At 45.6% G+C, this 24,649-nt stretch overlaps 1 protein-coding gene across 1 annotated transcript in view; it reads left to right on the forward strand.

Annotated features, from left to right (window-relative positions):
- Positions 1–24,649, forward strand: part of adck1 (aarF domain containing kinase 1) — a 581,459-nt gene that overhangs the window by 186,628 nt on the left and 370,182 nt on the right. The window contains exon 4 of the mRNA XM_060828581.1: positions 12,264–12,467. Coding sequence (XP_060684564.1) covers positions 12,264–12,467 — 204 coding nt within the window. The remainder of the gene's footprint in view (positions 1–12,263; positions 12,468–24,649) is intronic.

Below are 24,649 nucleotides of genomic sequence, written 5' to 3' on the forward strand. Positions count from 1 at the left end.
CAGTGCATTTCAGTGATAGTGATCACAACTCCCTGACCTTTACTATACTCATGGAGAGGGATAGGAGCAGATCGTATGGGAAAGTATTTAATTGGGGGAGGGGTAATTACAATGTTATTAGGCAGGAGCTGGGGCGCCTAAATTGGGAATAGATGTTCTCAAGGAAATGCATGACAGAAATGTGGAAGTTGTTTAGGAGGCGATTGCTGATAGTGCTGGACAGGTTTGTTCCACTGAGGCAAGCAAGGGATGGTAAGTTGAAAGAACCTTGGGTGACAAGGGATGTCATATATCTAGCCAAGAGGAAGAAGGCAGCATTCGAGCAGGAGAATTCACATTTTGGGCAAAAGCCCTTCATCAGGAATGAGGCTAGGAGCCTAGGGTTGAAGAGATAAATGGGAGGGGGGGTGGGGCTGAGGGAGAAAGTAGCTGAGAGTGTGATAGGTGAATGGAGGTGGGGGTAATGGTGATAGGTCGGAGGGGAGGGTGGAGTGGATAGGTGGGAAGGAAGATGGACAAGTAGGACAGGTCATGAGGGCAATGCCCCGTTGGAAGGTTGGATCTGGGATATGGTGGTGGGGGGGGGGGGAATGAAGAAACTGGTGAGTCAGGCACTGAGGAAGGAGATGTGGCAGTGCTGCGACCTTAGCAATGATCTCTGCTTCTTCACTGTCCACTGGGTGGCAAATGTTCAAGAAAGGGAATAGAGACAATCCTGGCAATTATAGACTAGCCAGTCTCATGTCTGTGATGGGTAAAGTATTGGAGAGGATTCTGAGAGACAGGATTTGTGATTACTTGGAAAAACCATAGTTTGATTAGAGATAGTCAGCATGGCTTCGTGAAGGGCAGGTCATGCCTCATAAACTTTATTGAATTTTTTGAGGCTGTAACAAAATACATTGTTAGGTAGAGCAGTGGATGTGGTGTACATGGATTTTAACAAGGCATTTGATTAGGGTCCTCATTGTCAGCTCATTCAGAAAGTAAGGAGGCATGGGATACAGGAAAGCTGGCTGTCTGGATACAGAATTGGTTGAGCCATAGAAACAGAGGATGGTGGTAGATGGAATGCATTCAGCTGGGAGCCTGGTGACCAGTGACATTCAGCAGGGATCGGTTCTGGGACCTCTGCTGTTTGTGATTTTTATAAATAACTTAGATGAGGAAGTGGAAGGATGGATTAGTAAGTTTGCCGATGGCATGAAGGTGGGTGGTATGATAGATAGTGTGGAGGGCTGATATAGTTACAATGGGACCTTGACAGGATGCAGAGCTGGGCTGATAAGTGGCAGATGGAATTCAACCAGAAAGGTGTGAAGTGATTCACCTTGGAAGGTCGAATTTGAATGCAGAATGCAGGGTTAGAGGCAGGATTCTTGGCAGCATGGAGGAACAGAGGTATCTTGGCCCATGTCCATTGATCCCTCACAGTTGCCACCCAGGTTGATAGGGTTGTCAAGAAGGTGTATGGTGTGTTGGTTTTCATTACCAGGGGGATTGAGTTTAAGAGCTGCGAGGTTATGCTGCTGTTCTGTATAGCCCTGGTTAGACTTGAAATATTGTGTTCAGTTCTGGTTGTCTCATTATAGGAAGGATGTGGAAGCTTTAGAGAGGGTGCAGAGGAGATTTATCAGCTTGCTGCCTGGATTGGAGGGCATGTCTTATGAAGAAAAGTTGAGGGAGCTGAGGCTTTTCTCATTGGAGCAGAGAAGGATTAAAGTTGACTTGATAGAGGTGGACAAGATGATGAGAGGCATAGATAGAGTGGATAACCAGAGACATTTTCCCAGGGCAGAAATGGCTATCACGAGGGGGTATAATTTTAAGGTGATTGGAGGAAGGTGTAGGGGAGATATCAGAGGTAGGTTCTTTACACAGAGTGTGGTGGGTGCGTGGAATGCACTGCCGGCAGTGGTAGTGGAGTCAGAGACATTCGGGACATTTAAGTGACTCTTGGATAGGCACATGGATGATAGTAAAATGTAGGGTATGTAGGCTACTCTGATCTCAAAGTAGGGTAAAAGGTTGGAACAACATCGAGGGCCGAAGGACTTGTACTGTACTGTGCTGTTTTATGTTCTATGTAGATGTGTCCAAGATATTGGGATGCCATTACTTATGTTATCAACCCCATGGAACACTTTTGGTTTGGTCCTGGTTATAATAACTAATAACTGATTGTGCTAACTAATAGTAAAAAATGAGGTCTGCAGATGCTGGAGATCACAGCTGCAAATGTGTTGCTGGTCAAAGCACAGCAGGTTAGGCAGCATCTCAGGAATAGAGAATTTGACGTTTCGAGCATAAGCCCTTCATCAGGAATAAGAGAGAGAGAGCCAAGCCGGCTGAGATAAAAGGTAGGGAGGAGGGACTAGGGGGAGGGGCGATGGAGGTGGGATAGGTGGAAGGAGGTCAAGGTGAGGGTGATAGGCCGGAGTGGGGTGGGGGCGGAGAGGTCAGGAAGAGGATTGCAGGTTAGGAGGGCGGTGCTGAGTTGAGGGAACCGACTGAGACAAGGTGGGGGGAGGGGAAATGAGGAAGCTGGAGAAATCTGAATTCATACCTTGTGGTTGGAGGGTTCCCAGGCGGAAGATGAGGCGCTCCTCCTCCAGCCGTCGTGTAGTTGTGTTCTGCCGGTGGAGGAGTCCAAGGACCTGCATGTCCTCGGTGGAGTGGGAGGGGGAGTTAAAGTGTTGAGCCACGGGGTGATTGGGTTGGTTGGTTCGGGCGGCCCAGAGGTGTTCTCTGAAGCGTTCCGCAAGTAAGCGGCCTGTCTCACCAATATAGAGGAGGCCACATCGGGTGCAGCGGATGCAATAGATGATGTGTGTGGAGGTACAGGTGAACTTGTGGCGGATATGGAAGGATCCCTTGGGGCCTTGGAGGGAAGTGAGTGTGGAGGTGTGGGCGCAAGTTTTACATTTCCTGCGGTTGCAGGGGAAGGTGCCGGGGGTGGAGGTTGGGTTGGTGGGGGGTGTGGATCTGACAAGGGAGTCACGAAGGGAGTGGTCCTTGCGGAACACTGATAGGGGAGGGGAGGGAAATATATCCTTGGTGGTGGGGTCCGTTTGGAGGTGGCGGAAATGGCGGCGGATAATACGTTGTATGCGCAGGTTGGTGGGGTGGTAGGTGAGAACCAGTGGGGTTCTGTCTTGGTGGCGGTTGGAGGAGCGGGGCTCAAGGGCGGAGGAGCGGGAAGTGGAGGAGATGCGGTGGAGGGCATCGTCGATCACGTCTGGGGGGAATCTGCGGTCCTTGAAGAAGGAGGCCATCTGGGTTGTGCGGTGTTGGAATTCGTCCTCCTGGGAGCAGATGCGGCGGAGACGAAGGAATTGGGAATATGGGATGGCGTTTTTACAGGGGGCAGGGTGGGAGGAGGTGTAGTCCAGGTAGCTGTGGGAGTCAGTCGGTTTATAATAGATGTCTGTGTTGAGTCGGTCGCCCGAGATAGAAATGGAAAGGTCTAGGAAGGGGAGGGAGGAGTCTGAGACAGTCCAGGTGAATTTCAGGTCGGGATGGAAGGTGTTAGTAAAGTTGATGAACTGTTCAACCTCCTCGTGGGAGCACGAGGCAGCGCCGATACAGTCATCGATGTAGCGGAGGAAAAGGTGGGGGGTGGTGCCAGTGTAGTTGCGGAAGATGGACTGTTCCACATATCCTACGAAGAGGCAGGCATAGCTGGGGCCCATGCGGGTGCCCATGGCAACTCCTTTAGTTTGGAGGAAGTGGGAGGATTGAAAAGAGAAGTTATTCAGGGTGAGGACCAGTTCAGTCAGTCGAAGGAGGGTGTCAGTGGAAGGGTACTGGTTAGTGCGGCGGGAAAGGAAGAAGCGGAGGGCTTTGAGTCCTTCGTGATGGGGGATGGAGGTGTACAGGGACTGGATGTCCATAGTGAAAATAAGGCGTTGGGGACCGGGGAAGCGAAAATCCTGGAGGAGGTGGAGGGCGTGGGTGGTGTCCCGAACGTAGGTGGGGAGTTCTTGGACTAAAGGGGACAGGACCGTGTCGAGGTATTGGGAGATGAGTTCGGTGGGGCAGGAGCAGGCTGAGACAATGGGTCGGCCGGGGCAGGCAGGTTTGTGGATTTTGGGCAGGAGGTAGAAACGGGCGGTGCGGGGTTGTGGGACTATGAGGTTGGAGGCGGTGGATGGGAGATCCCCTGAGGTGATGAGGTCCTGGATGGTCTGGGAGATGATGGTTTGGTGGTGGGAGGTGGGGTCGTGGTCAAGGGGGCGATAAGAGGAGGCGTCCGCGAGCTGGCGTTTGGCTTCAGCGGTGTACAGGTCAGTGCGCCAAACTACCACCGCGCCTCCCTTGTCTGCGGGTTTGATGGTGAGGTTGGGATTGGAGCGGAGGGAGTGGAGGGCTGCACGTTCTGAGGGTGAGAGGTTGGAGTGGGTGAGAGGGGTGGACAGGTTGAGTCGGTTGATGTCACGGCGGCAGTTGGCTATAAAGAGGTCGAGGGCGGGTAGGAGGCCTGCACGGGGTGTCCAGGTGGATGGGGTGTGTTGGAGGCGGGAGAAGGGGTCGTCAGAGGGTGGGCGGGAGTCTTGGTTGTGAAAGTAGGCACGGAGGCGAAGGCGGCGGAAGAATTGTTCAATATCTCGCCGCGTGTTGAACTCATTAATCCGAGGGCGTAGGGGAACGAAGGTGAGGCCCCTGCTGAGGACTGATCTTTCATCCTCAGAGAGGGGGAGATCTGGAGGGATGGTGAAAATCCGGCAAGGCTGGGAGCTAGGACCTGGTGTGGGACTGGAGCTGGAGCTGGAGCTGGGGGCGGGGTTAGGGGCGGGGACAGAGATTTGACCAGCAACACATTTGCAGCTGTGCTAACTAATAACCACACTTTTATGTGGTCGAATAAAAGAGGAAGATTGACATTCACAGAGCACGTGTTAGAGCACCAGACATCTCCAAAGTGCTCTACAGTCATGAATTACTTTTGCAGTACAAGCACTGTTTTCATGCAGGAAATGCAGCAGTACAGCAAGATCTCACAAACTGCAACATGATAGTGACTTACTTACCTACTCATGCAATGTCGGCTAGGGGTAAATACTGGCTTGGATGCCAGGACAACATCCACTGTAGAGTCATAGAGTCATAGAGATGTACAGCATGGACACAGACCCTTCAGTCCAATTCATCCTGCCGACCAGATACCCCAACCCAATCTAGTCCCGCCTGCCAGCACCCGGCCTATATCCAAACCCTTCCTATTCATCTCCCCATCCAGATGCCTTTTAAATGTTGCAATTGTACCAGCCTCCACCACTTCCTCTGGCAGCTCATTCCATACGCACATCACCCTCTGTGTGAAAAAGTTCCCCGTGAGGGTCTCTTTTATATCTTTCCCCTCTCACCCTAAAGCTATGCCCTCTAGTTCTGGATTCCCCCACCCCAGGGAAAAGACCTTGTCTATTTATCCTATCCATGTCCCTCATGATTTTATAAACCTCTATAAGGTCACCCCACAGCCTCCGATGCTCCAGGGAAAAACAGCCCCAGTGTATTCAGCCCCTCCTTATAGCTCAAATCCTCCAATGCTGGCAACATCTTTGTAAATTTTTTCTGAACCCTTCCAAGTTTCACAACATCTTTCCGATAGGAAGGAGACCAGAACTTCATGCAATATTCCAAAAGTGGCCTAACTAATGTCCTGTACAGCCGCAACATGATCTCCCAACTCCTGTACTCAATGCTCTGACCAATAAAGCAAAGCATACCAAATGCCTTCTTCACTATCCTATCTACCTGCAGCTTCACTTTCAAGGAGCTGCGTTCCATGGTCTCTTTTTTTTTAGATTAGATTACTTACAGTGTGGAAACAGGCCCTTCGGCCCAACAAGTCCACACCGACCCACCGAAGCGCAACCCACCCATACCCCTACATTTACCCCTTACCTAACACTACGGGCAATTTAGCATGGCCAATTCACCTGACCCGCACATCTTTGGACTGTGGGAGGAAACCGGAGCACCCGGAGGAAACCCACGCAGACACGGGGAGAACGTGCAAACTCCACACAGTCAGTCGCCTGAGTCGGGAACTGAACCCGGGTCTCAGGCGCTGTGAGACAGCAGTGCTAACCACTGTGCTACCGTGCCGCCCACAAAAAGTTCAGCAACACTCCCTAGGACCTTACCATTAAGTGTATAAGTCTTAATATTTATTCTTTTAATACTTATTCTTTCCTGGGGTGTTGGTACAGACAGCATTTGCTGCCCATCTTCAAATGTCCTCACGCCTAGTGGGTTGCTTGGCCATTTCAGAGGGCACTTCAGAGTTGGCTATGTCGCTGTGGGTCTGGAGTTTCAGACTGGGTGAGGATGGCAGATTTCCTTCCCTGAAGGACATTAGTGAGCCAGATGGGCTTACTATTACAGATACTAACATGCAACAACAGGTGCTATTCATTGAATTCAAATTCCACAAGCTTCTGTAGACCTCTGGATTGCCAGTTCAGTGACATTACCACAATGTACCTTCTTCTAAATAGTGCCCTGGGAACAACCATGAGCAAGTCTACAGGTTTTTGTTTCATACAAAGGACGGCGCCTCCCACAATACAGCACTCTTTCAGTACATCACTTGTCAGCTTAATCCTTGGAGTGGCACTTGAAGTCAGTAACGAGTGGTGAATGTACCATCAACTGAGCCACAGCTGACAGATAATGGAATGACTTCCTTCATTTGAACCATAACCATTGATGGACAGGAATAGAGCCTTGGGCCTGTCCCCAGCAATTGTCATACTTTGTGTAACAGTAACTCGACAGTCTGTACCTCACCTGAGATTGGACCTACTGAGAGAAGCAAGGAAACAGATCAAAACCCAGGCCCTCTTTGGATTTCAAAATGGAATGTTAATTGTGCCAGATATTACTTCTTTGAAATGCAAATGTGGTTAGAATGTTCAGAATCATCTCAAGTAATTATAACGACTTATGCTATGGTGCAATGTTAAGTGCAAATGAGTCAGTGGGCAGCTAGGAGACTGTCATTCACGCTTTATGTACTTAAGTGCTAGAAATTATTAATATCTTGATTGCTTGACATTGAGAAAAAAATATCCATTTGTTCTTAAGATGAGCTTGCCTTCAATTGGAAGAAAATTAAAAATCATATCAAGGCAACTATTTTACTTTTGGTTTTAGTTCTTGGCTTTGTTCTTCCAAATCAAATATGGTTTGACAAACAAACCTGATTGGAGTTCAGATGGGTCCTTACCTGGACAGCATGGTGGCTCAGTGGTTAGCACTGCTGCCTCACAGCGCCAGGGACTTGGGCTCAGTTCCACCCTTTGGGCGACTGTCTGTGTGGAGTTTGCACATTCTCCCCCATGTCTGCCTGTGTTTTCTCCAGGTGCTCCGGTTTCCCTCCGCAATCCACATATGTGCAGGTTATGTGGTTTGGCTGTGTTAAATTGTCCAGGGATGTGCAGGCTAGGTGGATTAGTCATGGGAAATGTGGGGTTACAGGGGAATGGGTCTGGGTCTGATGTGGGTGGGATGCTTTTTGGAGGTTTGGTTTGGACCTGATAGGCTGAATGGCCTGCTTCTACACTGTAGGAATTCTATGAATTTATCAGAAGCACAGACCAAGAGTTCTAGAGACGAACTGCTGAAGCTACGGGGCTCTCTATTGTTATAAACCAATTTATGTATTTAATTTGAATATCTCTGATGTTGTGCTTCTACTTAATTAGTTTATTCATAAATAAACCTGATGATTAATTTAACCTGAAGATTATGATCCTACTATCTTCTGTTTCTCGTCTGTCAGAGTTAATAGGAGAAGGTGGTGGCCTTTGATATATAATGCCCAGGAACATTGTGGTAATTGAGACAATTGCTATCCCTTCAAACACAAGTGATTGAAGTTTTACTTTGCAGCATCTGCTGACAGGGTTTACATTGGTTCCAGAAGCACATGTAAGGTTTTGTGTGAATTGTAACATTGAAGCCCCATTTGATTTAGATTAGATTAGGTACAGTGTGGAAACAGGCCCTTCGGCCCAACAAGTCCACACCGACCAGCCAAAGCGCAACCCACCCAGACCCCATTCTCCTACATTTATCCCTTCACCTAACACTATGGGCAATGTACCTTGGCCAATTCACCTAACCTGCACATGTTCAGACCGTGGGAGGAAACCAGAGCACCCGGAGGAAACCCACGCAGACACTAGGAGAATATGCAAACCCCACACAGTCAGTTGCCTGAGGCGGGAACTGAACCCGGGTCTCTGGCGGTGTGAGCCAGCAGTGCTAACCATTGTGCCACCGTGCCGCCCATTTCTTCAGTGGTTTGTGAAGATCCCAAGCTATGATTTGTAGAGCCTGGAAATAATTACAGATAATCAATATTCCTATTTTTTTTTCAAAGCGGGAACTTATAATGGCTCTTCTGTTGCTATCGTTATCTGTCTTGCAACACATCTTTTGTTTAATACCTCCTCCATTACTCCCACTTCTGTCTTTCGCTGGCATCCCTTTTATTGTTTAATCTCTATTGCCTTTCTATCCTATCAAATATAATTTTATTTTCTTTACCCCCCCCCTCTTTCTGTATCTGTATGTGTCCTTTAAAAGAAAACCTGTTATATCTCTTGACTTTTTCCAGTTCTGTTGAAAACCATCTACTTGAAAGGTTATCTCTCTATTATGATCCCACCTAATGGTGATTCTGGACAAGTCATATCCCAGTGTGAAACTTGAATAGACAATGAATTTTATTTTTCTGTTATTTTTATCATAGAGAGCAGTTACTGAACATATTCCCAAGGGGCAGCTAATGTACTTTTAACAAAATAATGTAATGGTTTATTGCACAAAAGAAAAACTGGATTACACACATTGAAGACTATTGGAACAATCTCTTTGAAAATAGCAGAAAGAAAGATTCATCCATTTTACTCCAAGCCATAACCTTAAATACCTCAAACCACAATGAAGAGGCACCCCAACTCCATGTTAAAGTTTCCTGCTCAGCTGGAATGGTTATTAACAGTTTCTTCTTGACAGATTTCTGCTGTAGATTCACTTGATTTTTTTTCTTTAATCAAACTGCTAACTGAGCTCACTCATTCCTTAATTTGGGCTCCTAAGCTCATTTCTTCAACATTGCTACAGGATGTCTTCTTCTCTGACAGCTCCAGCTTCTGCTTCTGTAATTGTCTTCCCACTGCCCCCCAGCGCTGTCTGCTTGGGAACTACTAATAACAGCACCTCAACTATTGTGCATCTCTTCTCTTGGAATGATTGTTTTTCTGGTAACCTTTCTATCTTTCTCTCTCTCTCTCTCTGTCTCTCTCTCTCTCTCTGTCTCTCTCTCTCTCTCTCTCTCTCTCTCACTCTCTCTCTCTTTGCCTTTAAGTTGTAAAGCTCAACATGAAGGGCCTTTGCTCGAAATGTTGATTTTCCTGCTCCTCGGATGCTGTCTGACCTCCTGTGCTTTTCCAGCACCACTCTGATCAAGACTCTGGTTTCCAGCATCTGCAGTCTTCACTTTTGTCTAGTAAAGCTCAAGTCAACAAACAACTTAACGATGATCTCTGTGGGTAACTTGCCAATCATTTAGTGAAAATCACATGAGTTCTTGGAGCTGCTATTTTGAATTCATTGTTCAAAAATGGCTTTCTGATCTTTTATATATGAAAAAAGCAGAGCTTTCAAATTGAAAACAAAAATCTATTTTTTCTCCAACCAAGGTCCTAAGTAAAATAGCATATTAGGAATCTTAATTGACCCCTCCAATAATGTTGTCAGACTTGCTGGTTATTTTCTGTTTTCAGTTCAGATTTTGACTGCTGTAATGTTCCATTTTTTTTTAGATGGTCCAGATGAATATACCTCCTTTACCTAATGGCCAACTAAAATGAAATGAGATGCTTTTCATTTGAGCTTGCTGTATACCACCATGTCTCGATAGAAAATGGCTGTTGCAGTTGCCACGCTAAAAGTCGCTGCATTCCCAAAAAGTAGGCTAAGTTGCATGGAGACCAGTAACATGATAAGGGGCTGCACAATTTTAATTTTAAATTCCTTGGCAAGCCTGATGTTTACTGCTGACCTTTCCTAATTCCTTCAAGAGGCTGGAGAATTCACTGTCTTCATCATAGAGTCATAGAGATGTACAGCACAGAAACAGACCCATCGGTCCAGCCCGTCCATGCTGACTAGATATCCTAGACTAATCTAGTCCCATTTGCCAGCATTTGGCCCAAATCCCTCTAAGCCCGTACTATTCATGTGCCCATCCAGATGCCTTTTAAATGTTTTATTAGTACCAGCCTCTACTGCTTCCTCTGGCAGTTCATTCATTCACGCACCACCCTCTGCATGAAAAAGCTTCCCCTTAGGTCCCTTTTATATCTTTCCCTTCTCACCCTAAACCTATGTCCTCTAGTCCTGGATTCCCCCACCCCAGACTTTGTCTGTTTATCCTATCCATACCCCTCATGATTTTATAAACCTCTATGAGGTCACCCCCTCAGCCTCTGACGCTCCAAGGAACATAGCCCCAGCCTATTCAACCTCTCCCTATAGCTCAAATCCTCCAAACCTGGCAAAATACTTGTAAATCTTTTCTGAACCCTTTCAAGTTTCATAACATGTTTCTGATAAATCACACAACACCAGGTTATAGTCCAACAGGTTTATTCGGAAGTACAGCTTTTGGAGCGCTGCTCCTGGATCAGGTAACTCATTTCTTCAGGAAGGAGCAGTGCTCCGAAAGCTGTACTTCCAAATAAAACTGTTGGACTATCACCTGATGTTGTGTGATTTTTAACTTTGTCTACCCCAGTCCGACACCGGTAACTCCATTTCATTCTATTGGATAAGTAAGAAGTGAAACAAATGGCTTCCTTGATCTGTACCGGTCCAAAGGGACCCTGAGGTATAGGTGTAGAATTTGGCAGAGCAGGTTGAGAAACTGGTTAAAAAAGTACATGGGATTGTGGGCTTTAGAAATCAGGGCATAGACAACAAAAGCAAGGACTATTAGTTCATAAGACCAAAAGAAACAGGAACAGGAATAGGCCATTTGGTTCCTCAAGCCTGCTCAGCCATTCAATAGGCTCATAGCCGATCAGACCTTCCTCACATCCACTTTCCTGCCTTTTCCCTTACCTTCTGATTCCCCAACTGATCAAGAATCTGGAAATCTATGATGAGCCTTCATTAATTCTGTGTTTTGAACTCATCTGCAATGTCCTGTCCATTTCTTTGCACTTTTACAGAGATTGTGAAAACATTAGGGAGGATGCAAGAAAGACTTAAGTTCCAGGGATGATGGACTTGAGCTACGAGAGCATGTTGGAGAAACTGCAGCTGCTGTCTTTGTAGAAGAAAAGATTGAGGAATGATCTGAGTGATGGGGTGGGCAGAGTATTTATGGAGAAGCTGTTGGCTGAGGGTTGAGAACCAGAGGAGACTTATTTAAGGTGATTGGTGAAGGAAAACCATCTTTACACAGGGAGTGGTTGTGATCTGCAATGCGTTACCCCTGAGGCCAGTAGAAGGTAATCCAATTAAAATGGGATTTGAGTCGGCACTTCAGTGAAGATTTGTTGGCCTGTGGGACAAGGACAGCGTGTGGGACTCACTGAGTGGCAGTGCACCGGTATACGCCTGCAGAATGGCTTCTTTTTGTCCTCTAAATTAGATTAGATTACTTACAATGTGGAAACAGGCCTTTCGGCCCAACAAGTCCACACTGACCCGCCGAAGCTCAACCCACCCATACCCCTACATTTACCCCTTTACCTAACACTATGGGCAATTTAGCATGGTCAATTCACCTGACCTGCACATCTTTGGACTGTGGGAGGAAACTGGAGCACCTGGAGGAAACCCACGCAGACACGGGGAGAATGTGCAAACTCCACACAGTCAGTCACCTGAGTCGGGAATTGAACCCGGGTCTCTGGCGCTTGTGAGGCAGCAGTGGTAACCGTTGTGCCACCGTGCCGCCCACATAAGTAACGATTCATGGTCATCATTAGACCTTTACTGAATTCAAATTCAACCACCTGCCATGTCAGGATTTGAACCAGGGTCACTGGGACATTACCTAGGTCTCTGGATTATCAGTCTCAACAACAATACCACTAGCCTATCGCCTCACCTTGTTTATGCATTGGATTACTTTGGTCACTGACATTTGATGTTTCCCATGACGACATAAAATTTTCGATGAGAGAACCTTGTCTTTCAGATTTCAGACTGTTTCTTTGTGTTTCTCCCCCACCAAGGTCCATCGTCGTTCTGCTCAACATTTGCTGGATCTCTGCTGTGCTAACAGGGGCACGTTCGTCAAAGTGGGCCAACATCTGGGCGGTTTGGACTATCTGCTACCTGAAGAGTACACCAGCACATTGAAGATCCTGCATAGTAAAGCCCCACAGAGCAGTCTGCAAGAAATTCACCAGGTCATTGAGGAAGATCTTGGCAGAGAGGTAAAGTGGAGACTTGCACTTGATCTTCTTCACTCTTAGAGTCATAGAGTCATAGAGGTGTATAGCACGAAAACTGATCCTTTCGTCCAACTCGTCCATGCCGACTAATTATCCCAACCCAATCTAGTCCTACCTGCCAGCACCTGGCCCATATCCATCCAAACCCTTCCTATTCATATACCCATCCAGATGCCTTTTAAATGTTGTAATTGTACTAGCCTCCATCACTTCCTTTGGCAGCCCATTCCACAGATGTACCACCTTTTGTGTGAAAAAGTTGCCTGTTAAGGTCTCTTTTATATCTATCCCCTCTCACCCTAAACCTATGCTCTCTCGGTTCTGGACTCCCCTACCCCAGGGAAAAGACCTTGTCTATTTACCCTATCCATGCTCCTCATGATTTTATAAACCTCTACAAGGTCACTCCTTAGCCTTCGATGCTCCCGGAAAAACAGCCCCAGTGTATTCAGCCCCTCCCTATAGCTCAACTTTCTCCACCCGCCTCCAACACACTCATGCGCATTATCAAAGCCACATATTACATGTGAAGTATCACACACTACATGCACATCAAACACACACACTTACACAAAATACATGTATCCTCTTGTTGTTAATCTTCATGTATTTAATTATACACTTCAAAGCATTTATCTTAATTATGTTTTAAGATCTTGAGTGATATTTTTAATTTTGATATTTTTAATTAAAACAGTCCAGAGTATTTATCATATGCTTATTTTTAATACCATGAGTGGGTCAAATGATGTGTTGGTGTCACAGAAATGACCGTGAAGATGTCTCTTTAACACGATGAATGCTGATAATTAGCCACTGAAGCGTTAAGAGTAAGCAGCAATGAATAAGGCTCATATTTATAGAGACAGCAAGAAAGGAAGAGAGAGAGACAAATACAAAATGGGCAGTGGGACAGATAAATGGAAAAAGAGTGAAGCAGAGAAAAGAACTGAAAGAAAGCAAACCAGAGAAATACAGAAACATTAGTAAATGGGATTCAAATGAAACGGACACAAAAGCATGTGGGACGGAGTCTTACAGGTGTCTGAGTGACGTGAGCTATGGAAAGCTAAGCAGATCAGGCAGTGAGGCCCACCTAGAGTCTTGCTGGATTGACACGATATCGGGATCATCTCAATCCAGCTTTAAGCTTTTCACAAGCAGTGCTTTGAGATTTTCACTCAGCAGCTGCGAGATGCCAATTGGTGCTGGTCATTGATTCTTGGGTTAACTTGTCGCTATATTGTTAGTATTCTGAGCCTCATCTTCCCAAACTCACCAATCCTGGTGGTTTCAGCCTCACCGCTTCATCTGTACAACCTTCATGGTGGACACTGGATGACAAGATCTCAGGGTGTGATATGTGGGCGTTTGTATCTGCCATCTGCCAGCTTATCTTGATCATCCTGTCGCCTCCACTGTGCACTAGCAGTGCAGTGGAAGCATAGATTTTAAAGCAGGACACATCAGCCTTTGGTCCTGAGGACCAGTAGCTGGCCGCTGAGATGCAAGGGCTGTACACCTTTTCAAAAGACCCTGAGAATGCTGGACCTGACCCTACATAGCAGCCACTACCTTGTCCATGAAGGCAGCCAGACAGCAGCTTCTGGACAATGAGCGCCATTGTGTCCTTTCTGCTACCTTTTGCTTCTTGCTGTGTATTTGGATAAAGTCCCTGACTGCTGACACCACAGAACCCTCTCTTGCCTGGGGCTCAGCAGACGGCTACACTCTGGCAGTGCTCTGAGTGGCAGGTGCCTGGGCCCTTTCTTCCTCGGCCGGCTCATCAGATTGTGGAGCCACACACTCTGTCTCTGTCTATGGCTTGCACCCAAGTGTCTGTATTTGGGACAGCAGGAGGCAGTCTACTTGATGCTTCAGCAGAGGCCTTGGTATTCTCATCTTCAGGAGCACGGTTGTTGTTCGGTTTGTAGAACCTGCAAGAACAAAGAGAAGGAAAGTGTTACGGCCAAGATTGGGAGTGGTGTTCAATGATAGCAGGTGGCTGCGTGGCAGTGACATGGAGAGTGCTGCTTAATCACAGCAGGACACGTATGTTACAGTGTTACCACAGCAGTAGTCTTGGTCTTCTCCTGTAAGAGCCAGGATTCTCTGGGGGTGAGGACACAGATGTCAGGCCCATCTCTCCACCCTTTTTTAGTGTGATGAGGCTGATACAATTACAATAAAAGTCAACTGGATGGGTATATGAATAGGAAGGGTTTAGAGGTTAGGATATCTGGTTGGCATGGACGTGTTGGACCAAAGGGTCTGATTCCATGCTGTACATCTCTATGACATGCACAAAGTTAGACACACACACACACACACAGACACACACACACAATAATGTTACATAAATATGTATACAAATAAAATGTGATTACTATGCATGCTAGAGTGGTACGCACATGCCCACGTGTATATATATATATATATATATATCGATAGAGTGGGCTTTACCCCCCGAGAGACTTAGTTACAAGAATCGTTTGCAAATGCTGCACTCTGTACATTAAAAAAATGGCATTGAGAGCGAACTGTCTGTTCCACTCTGCCTGTAGGGAAGTCGATTGTGCCTGGCATGTGGGTGTAAGGAGGGAATCAGCAATCAGCCCCAGTTAGCAGGGTCAGAGAGAGACCCACAGGCCAGCCAGCATGACTATCTGAGAAATATTCAAGCGCTTTTTGTTTGTGTTTGGTTTCTTTCTGTGTGCAAGCAGAGGGCAGGGACGCTGAGGTTCTGAAGGGCAAGGGCAGAACCTGCAAATTACGCTGTTTCACATCATTACTTTCTAACAGATTTTTTTCTCCCAAATCTCGGAGTTAGGGGAGGGCAAATGCTTCATTCGCTCGCTGCATCCTCTGTTTTATGGCTGCTATGGGAAGGATGTTTTCAGGGAGAAAGAGAAAGAAATTCACCTTTAGATGGTCTTTAGCCATTGATCTGCCTTAATTTATTTGATGTACTGGAGCTGCAGTCACACTTCACTGATTTCAGCAAGGCAGCTGGGCAGGCTCACCAACATTTCACAGTAAGAGCACCCCCTTCAATTCACTGCTTCGTTATATGGGCTGCATTTAACCCATTCACTTAACTCGCTCACTGTCTCTTATGATCGAGTGGGGAGAATGAGCACAGAAATGGGATTTCGAGCCTGAGGCTGGTGAAAAGTAGATGTCTTTTGTTTGTTTAAAATGTCCTCTGGTTTCCAGCTGTTGGGCAGCCTGTGTACTTGGGGGCAGGTGGGGCATTGGGTGGAATGGATCGAACAGAGTGGCGCTGGAAAAGCAGCATCCAAGGAGCAGGAGAGTCGACGTTATGGGCCTTCATCAGGAATGAGGCTTGTGGGCCAAAGGAATTGAGAGATAAAGGGAGTGGGGGTGGGAATGGAATGGGGCTGGGGCGAAGGTAGTGAGGAAAGTGATAGGTAGATGAAGGTGGGGCTGAAAATGATAGGTCAGAGTGGAGGGTGGAGGATATGGGTGGGAAGGAAGTTGGGCAGGAGGACCCTTCAAGAGGGTGTTGCTGAGTTGGAAGGTTGGGACTAGGATAAGGTGGTGGGGGGGAAATGGGGAATCTGTTGAAATCCCCATTGATCCCATGTGGTTGGAGGGTCCTAAGGCGGAAGATGAGCCATCCTTCCTCCAGGCGTGGTTAGGGTTTGGCGATGGAGGAGACCCAGGACTTGCATGTCTTTCGCGGAGTGGGAGGGGGAGTTAAAGTGTTCAGCCACAGGGCGGTGGGGTTGGTTAGTTTGGGTGTCCCAGAGACGTTCTCTGAAATGATCCACAAGTTGGTGTCCTGTCTCCCCGATATAGAGGAGACCACATCAGGTGCAATGGATGCCATAGTTGACCTGTGTGGAAGTACAGGTAAATTTCTGACGGACGTGGAAGGATCCTTTGGGGCTTTGGTCGAAGGTGAGATGGGATTTGTGGGCGCAGGTTTGCACTTCCTACAGTGGCAAGGGAAGCTGCCTGGAGGAAGGTGGGTTGGTGGGAGGTGTGGACCTGACAAGGGAGTCGTGGAGGGAATGGTCTCTTCGAAATGCGGGTGGACAGCGGGGAGGGAAATTTATCCCTAGTGGTGGGGTCTGTTTGTAGATGTCAGAAATGGCGGAGGATGATGCAATGTATCCGGAGGTTGGTGGGATGGAAGGTGAGGACCAGGGGTGTTCTGTTCTAGTTGCGATTGGAGGGGTGGAGTTCAAGGGTGGAGGTTCAGGGAGTGGAGGAGATGCACTGCAGGGCATCATTGACCATGAGGGAGCAAATAGCGGTCTTTGAAGAAGGAGGCCATTGTGATGTTCTACGGTGGAATTGGTCCTCCTGGGAGCAGATGCATTGGAGGTGGAGGAATTTGGAGTAAGAGATAGTTTTTTTTACAGGAGGCAGGCTGGGAGGAGGTGTAGTCCAGGTAGCTATGGGAGTTGATGGGTTTGTAGGGTTGAGTTGTTTGCCAGAAGTGGAAATGGAGAAGTCCAAGAAGGGGAGGGAGGTATCCGAGATGGTCCAGGTGAACTTGAGCTCGGGGTGGATAGTGTTTGTGAAGTTGGTGAACTGTTCAACCTCTTTGTGGGAGCATGAGGTAGCACGGATAGAGTCATTGATGTAGCAGAGGAAATGGTGCCAGTGTAGATGCAGAAGATGGACTTGGGGTACCCAAATGCCAGATGTCAAATACTTCGCTGAGGGCAGTCTGTGTGTTACCAGACAAAATCTTTTCCCTGGTCCTCAGGGGTAAATATGCTTAAATAAATAATTGTGTATAAAAATATGAAAGAGGTTCTAAGGTACCTGAGGGCTGATTTGAAAGTGGGATTCACTACAAGCAACTAAGGCTCTCTCTCCTTCAGGCCCCACACTGCTCTCCCAGCTCCTTGCCCCCAATTTCTCCCTTCCATCCCTGAAGATGCTGGCACTTAACAGGCATAATGCCACAGTTTGTGGTCTCTATGTGGCGCGTTGTTCAAGCACACTGCTGGACCCATCTTCATTACTGAGTCCGAAGGTTGTGAATTCAATCCCACTGTGGAGACTCGAGCAAAACTCTTGGCTGGCACTCCTTAGTGCGGTACTAAAGGACTGCAGCACTGTCAGATGTGCCGTTTCTCAAATAAGATGGTCATCTGAGGTACTGTCTGCCCTATGAGGTGAACGTAGTTAATTTAATGGTAGTCTTTCAAAGAAGAACAAGGCACATAAGCCCACTCCTCAACAATCCTATACCACAATAGCAAACATATTTCAAAAGTATTTCAGTTGCTTAAAGGCACAGTTGAACTTTCTGATTTTGAGAAAGGCAATGTATAAATGCAAGTCTTTCCTTCTTCCCTTTGTTGTTAATGAATGAACATCAGCAATCTGTTTAAGAACGAAAGATTCTGTGTTCTGCATGAATATATTTACCAGCACAAGTCAGTAGATGGCAGTCAAGAGCAGGAGCAGGAACAGGAACAGCCAAACCTGGGTCAAGGGGAGCAGTTGGTGAACTTGTCTCAGCTCCCTCTCCTGAAACAGGGGAAAGAGCCTGCACCATCCAAAACTGTAGAGTTGAGCTCAACACCAGTTAGAGGCTGCTAGACTAACTTTCAAACACTGTAAATTGATGAATGGCATTGATGGTGGAAATGAGAAGTGACTGTTTCCATGTGAAGCTTGGGGTTGATGGTTGTTGGGATGTGGGCAATAATTAGAAGATGCTGAAAATGTGTTGCTGGAAAAGTGCAGCAGGTCAGGCACCATCCAAGGAACAGGAGAATCGACGTTTCGGGCATAAGCCCTTCTTCAGGAATGTTCTCCTGTTCCTTGGATGCTACCTGACCTGATGCGCTTTTCCAGCAACACATCTTTAGCTCTGATCTCCAACATCTGCAGTCCTCACTTTCTCATCGAATAATTAGAAGATCTCAATTTTAAATGATTACCTGAAGAACTAGAGGGAAAGTAAGGATTATTTTTCTACTTCATGAATTATGATGTGGAATGCATTGTCTGAATAAGAGATGAGAGCAAATTCAAGAGTGAATTTCAAAAGGGAAGTTGATAATTACTTCAAGAGGAAATATATTGGAAAGTTATGAGGAAAGTGTGAGGAGCAGAATTACTTGGATGGTTCTTTCAAATAGTTAGCAGAGGCAGGATGGGCTGAATGTCTTCATTGTGTTGTATAATCAGGATCATAAAACTTCTGGACAGGCCTAAGCGGTACAGCCTATTGACCCTGCTCTGTCATTCCAACATGATCATGTCTGAATCTCAGGCTTTCCCTCATGCTCCCCATATCCCTGATGGCCTTAGAGACCAAATATCTGCCTCTCTAGGTCTTAAATGTATTCATAGATGGGTCATTCACAATCCTTTGGAACAGAGAATTCCAAAGATTACTAACACTTTGATGGACATAATTAGTGTGCGGCATGGTGATATCGTTAGCACTGCTGCCTCACAGCTCCAGAGACCTGGGTTCAATTCCTGCCTCATGTGACTCTCTGTGTGGAGTTTACACATTCTCCCTGTGTCTGTGTGCGTTTCATCTGAATGCTCCAGTTTCCTCCCACAGTCTAAAAAAGTGCAGGTTAGGTGAGTTGGCCATGCTAAATTGCCCGTAGTGTTAGGTGAAGGGGTAAATGTAGGGGAATGGGTCTGGGTGGGTTGCGCTTTGGAGGGTCGGTGTGGACTTGTTGGGCTGAAGGGCCTGTTTCCATATTTCTCCTTATCTCAGTCCTAAATGAGCAGATGACTGTGCTTCTAGATTTCATGACTAGTGAAAAATTTATATTTATCCTGTGGATGTTTCACTGAGAACACATCTTACTCTTCTAAACTATAGAGATTATGGGTCCAATTTACCAGGACGTAGGACAATAGGGATGGGCAAATGCCAGCCTATCCAGCTATGCTCATATCCCTTGAAATTATCACTTTGCTTGCTCTCTGAAAACCAATTTATACCTCCAAAATCATCACCACTGTCTTGTTTGATAAATTCACTTCAGAAAAGGTTCAGAAAAGATTTACAAGGATGTTGCCAGGGTTGGAGGACTTGAGCTATAGGGAGAAGTTGAATAGGCTGGGGCTGATTTCCCTGGAGAGTTGGAGGCTGACAATTGACCTCATAGAGGTTTACAAAATCATGAGGAGCATGGATAGGGTAAATAGAAAAGGTCTTTTCCCTGGCATGGGGGAGTCCAGAACTAGAGGGCATAAGTTTAGGGTGAGAGGGAAAAGATATAAAAGAGACCTAAGGGGCAACTTTTTCACGCAGAGGGTGGAATGTGTGTGGAATGATCTGCCAGAGGATGTGGTGGAGGCTGGTACAATTGCAACATTTAAAAGGCATCTGGATGGGTATATGAATAGAAAGGGTTTGGAGGGATATGGGCCTAGTGTTGGCAGGAGGGACTAGATTGGGTTGGGATATCTGGTCGGCATGGACGGGTTGGACCGAAGGGTCTGTTTCAATGCTGTACATCTCTATGACTCTATGACTCTAAGTCAGAGCGTACTACTATTGAACATAGAACATTACAATGCAGTACAGGCCCTTCGGTCCTCAATGTTGCGCCGACCTGTCATATCAATCTGAAGCCCATCTAACCTACACTATTCCATGTATGTTCACTTTTATTGATTCTACTAATTAATTTCCATAAAAAACTCTATTAAATTTATCAAACGCAATTTTCCTTTTGGAAAGCCATGAATACTTTATTGGACCATGGTATAGTTTTATACGTGCATTGTTAAGATTTAGGCCATTAGGAAATGGTAATTAGTTGGATTTTAGTCTCTTGAGATTTTCCAATACTTTTCTCTGCTGATATTAATTATTTTACATTTTCACTCTTATTTGCTCCTGGGTTTCTCTATTTGATGTGTAAGTTGTGTCATCCAACCTGAGAACAAGCGCAGGATATTTGTTCGATGTTTGTGCCATATCATAAATTACCAAAGATAATTTCTCCTGTTACTGCCTCGAAGCGACTAACTTTAGCTGATCTCCTTGTCGTATATTCATGAAAGCTTGTACCATCTGTTCATTGCATCAATGGCCAATTTTTCTCATTCTATTTTCCATTTTTCATTAAATGTTTGGTGGGCCTTTCCTATGTTTCCCCTCTTGGGAAATCTCACCCATTCTTCCCTCTGGTGAAACGCACTGAATCTCAGTCCAGTCCAAAGAGGTCCTAAATGCTTGATATAACTTATTGGTTAGAGGCGCACTTGCATTAAGAGTTCCAGAACCCTTTGAGTTTGGTGGTGGGGGAAATGGTACTTTTTTCATCACTGACCGTATCAAGGTTTCTTAACGCATTTATTTTTCACCTACTTCACCCAATAAGCTCATTATTTTGATGTGTAGTAACAAGCTGTTTTATATTTATAGTAAATGTATAACCATACATTGCTGGTTTTCAAAAAGATTCAAGACCTTGGGGGAAGAAATGAGAAAAATTTGATGACACTATCATCAGTTAGGGAAGCCCCTTTCCTGATGAAGGGCTTTTGCCCGAAACGTCGAATTTCCTGTACCTTGGATGCTGCCTGACCTGCTGCGCTTTAACCAGCAACACATTTTCAGCTCTAACCATGAGTCTATCCTTAATTTTCATTAGTGAAACAGATGTTTAAAAATATTATTAGGGAAGGAAATCTGCTGTCCATGCCTGGCCCAGCCTACATGTGACTCCAGGCTCTCAATAAAGTGGTTGACTTTAAAATGCCCTCTGAAGTTCCTTTTTATTTATTCATGGAATATGCCAGTTACCCAGCAAGCAGTTTTAAATCAACCACATTGCTGTGGGTATGGAATCATTTGTAGGGCAGGCCAGGTCAAAACAGCTTCTGCCATAGTGGGATTGGAATCCAGGTCCAACTTTCACCTGAACCTCTGCATTATTAGTCTAACAACATTACCATTACACCATCATCTCCCCCTATGGAATGAGCTTTTTATGGCCTCTTGCAAGACACCCTATTAAAGGGAGATGGGCAATTAATGGTGCCCCTTGTGAGTGACACCCATATCCCATAGAATAATCTTTAAAAATTGCAAAGGACAATCAATCTGAGACAGAATGTAATAGATTTCCATAATTTCACATCAACAGCTCAGTAAGTGTTTTAAAACTAAAACCAAGGCTCAAAAGGAATTTTTCATTCTTTGATCTAACAAACATGGAGACGTAAAAGGGAGAAGATCTTTGTTACTGCTAATACTAACACTGAGGGCTCATGTTCCACTAGCTGTAACCAATACTTCAAGCTCTCGTAATACTTCTTGTCTTATCTAAACAACAGTTTGAAATTTTATTCATTTCCACCCTTTTCTGCCTGCTTGAATTAAGATCATCAATAAACTGGAGAGTCCTTACCAGGAAAAAATTCCCAGAAAATACACAACCTTTGACTTCCTAAAGATGAGGCAGTTTAATGTATCTTTTGGAACCTTCATCATGTCTAGAGTTGCGAACCATCCAAACCTACAGGAGTCTCCAGGAATTTTAGATTAATCTCCAGGATTCTGTTCTGAAGAAACCTTGGGAGAAATTCTACAGGGGCAATAGACAATAAATGTATATTGCATTATAGATACCACATAATACTGAAAATATTTGAATTCCCGCATAGCCAAAGGATAGAAAGTGAAGTTCAAGATCTCACTTTTATTGGAAACTGAAAACCTTTAATGGAACACGCTAACTGCAATCAACCTAAATCAAACATTAATAAGTGAAGGTAAGTGAAATGATAAGGCACATTTCACTTTAAACAGTCGATGCATAAAAGAATGTCTCAACAAAGATTTCTGTGGTTACAAGCACTCACATTGCTTCCCCCCTCTCTCCCTCCCCTTCCTCTCATGCTGTTTGTTATTCCTGTAATATTATGGAACTGCTGATATTTCTAATCAACCTGTTCAGACATACTGTAATATATGTCTAGGACAGGTGGGACTTGAAGACAGAGCTTCTGGCCCAAAGATCGGAACAGTACCATGGGTCATATGTGCCCCACAATCTGGAATTGTATGTTGAGAATGACGAAGTTGAGAGTGTGGTGCTGGAAAAGCACAGCAGGTCAGGCAGCATCTGAGGGGCAGGAGTGTTAATGTTTCAGGCATGCCTAAAAAGCTGCGTCTCCTGCTCCTCGGATGCTGCCTGACCTGCTGTGCTTTTCCAGCACCACTCTAATCCAGACTCTGATTTCCAGCATCTGCAATTCTCACTTTCTCCTAGTTGATTTTAACCTTACTGTGAGGCCTCTTTCAAGGATGCCTACCTTGAAGAAGTTCTCCTCCGCCCTCTACAAGTATCTCAGTGAGTCGCTCTCTCTCTATCTCTCTCTCTGCACACCTCAGGTCATCTCCTCTGCCCTGGAGCTCTTCAGCCAATTACTGATGAAGGGCTTATGCCCAAAATGGCGATTCTGCTGATCCTTGGATACTACCTGACCTGCTGTGGTTTTCCAGCACCACACTCTCAACTCTGACCTCCAACATCTGCAGCCCATACTTTCTCCTAGTTGAGAATAAAGAACTCTATTACAATGACAAACAACAAGACACTGTACAATCCATTACCTAGAAGTTGCAAGTCAGGAGTGTGATGGAATGTGTTCAACATGCATGGAGGAATGCAGCTCCTGCAATATTTGTGAAGCTCAACAGCATCCTGGACAAAGGCAGCCTGCTTGTCTCACACTTCATTCACATCCTTAAACATTCGCTGTCCCTACCAGCAGCACACACTGGGTATGACAGCAAAAAGCTGTGCTGTGGCAAATTGCCAAGCCTCTTTTGATACCACTTCCAAACATAGAGTCATAGAGATGAACAGCATGGAAAAAGACCCTTTGTTCCAACCCGTCCATGTCGACCAGATATCCAACCCAATCTAGTCCCATCTGCCAGCACCCAGCCCATATCCCTCCAATTTCTATTCATATACCCATCCAAATGCCTCTTAAATGTTTTCCTTTCCTTTGTCTTTGGTTCCAATGTGGACAATGACCTCTTGCTGGCCCCTCTCCTCCGTGAGAACATTCTGCAATCTCTACCATTAGAAAGACAATGGAAGCAGATTCTTGGGAGCTACTCACCATCCTGACTTAGAAATATATCACTGCCGCTGAGTCAAAATCCTGGAACTCCTTCCCTCACCGTGCTGGGTGAGGGTACCTCCATCACATGGACTGCAGTGGTTTAACAAGGTGCTTCTCAGCTACAGAGGAATTAAGGATGAGCAGTAAGTACTGTTCTTGTCAGCATGTTCACATCCCATGAATAGATGGAAAAAACAGGCGTACTTCTGGGTGAACAAGAAAAACTGATGTGAAGAAAATTGAACAAAAGAAACCTAGAATAAACCAAAACAGATATGGATGAAGAACACAATGTTTCCCCTTCCAAATGCAGCATTGGTTCAGTGTACAAATCGTGTTATGTTGTTAATGCAGTCTCGTAGATTTACTGCATTGCCTCCAGCTTCACTGAATGTGCAAAATGTACCAGAGGATAGCTACAACAGGCTTTGTCTATTCAAACATGTTACTGCCATTCTAAATGTTACTGCAGTACCCCAGAGCACTGCTGGTTTAAGGGCTGAATACACTTTATTAGGGTACTTGCTGGGGATTTTCAAAGTGACAAGATGCTTTCAGAAGGTAAATAAATAATCTAATTCTGTTCTTCAGTGTTGACAAGAGGCCCTTACTGAAGATTATCACAGAATGAAAGGGAAAGTTAGCTGAAATATTTTTCACAAAGGGTTACTAAAATACGGAATGCTTCATCACAAGTGACTATTAAGGTACAGGCTGCAAGCTTCTTTTTCATGAAGTTGGAAATATGTTCGAACAGGAATACGACAACAAGTCAGAATACAGAAATGAGATAGAGGGCTTGGTGACGGGGTGCACTGAGAACAACCTCTCTCTCAATGTTGGAAAAGCTAAAGAACTGATCATTGACTTCAGAAAGAAGGGAGAAGAACTTGCTTCCATCTACATCAATGGAGCTGAGGTCGAGAGGGTAGAGAGCACCAAGTTCCTGGAAGTGACGATAACCAACAACCTTTCCTAGACTTCCACATTGTGGGCGACACGATGGCACAGTGGTTAGCACTGCTGCCTCATAGCACCAGAGACCCGGGTTAAAT

Source organism: Hemiscyllium ocellatum, chromosome 8 (assembly GCF_020745735.1).
Source record: "Hemiscyllium ocellatum isolate sHemOce1 chromosome 8, sHemOce1.pat.X.cur, whole genome shotgun sequence".
Taxonomy (NCBI): Eukaryota; Metazoa; Chordata; class Chondrichthyes; order Orectolobiformes; family Hemiscylliidae; genus Hemiscyllium; species Hemiscyllium ocellatum.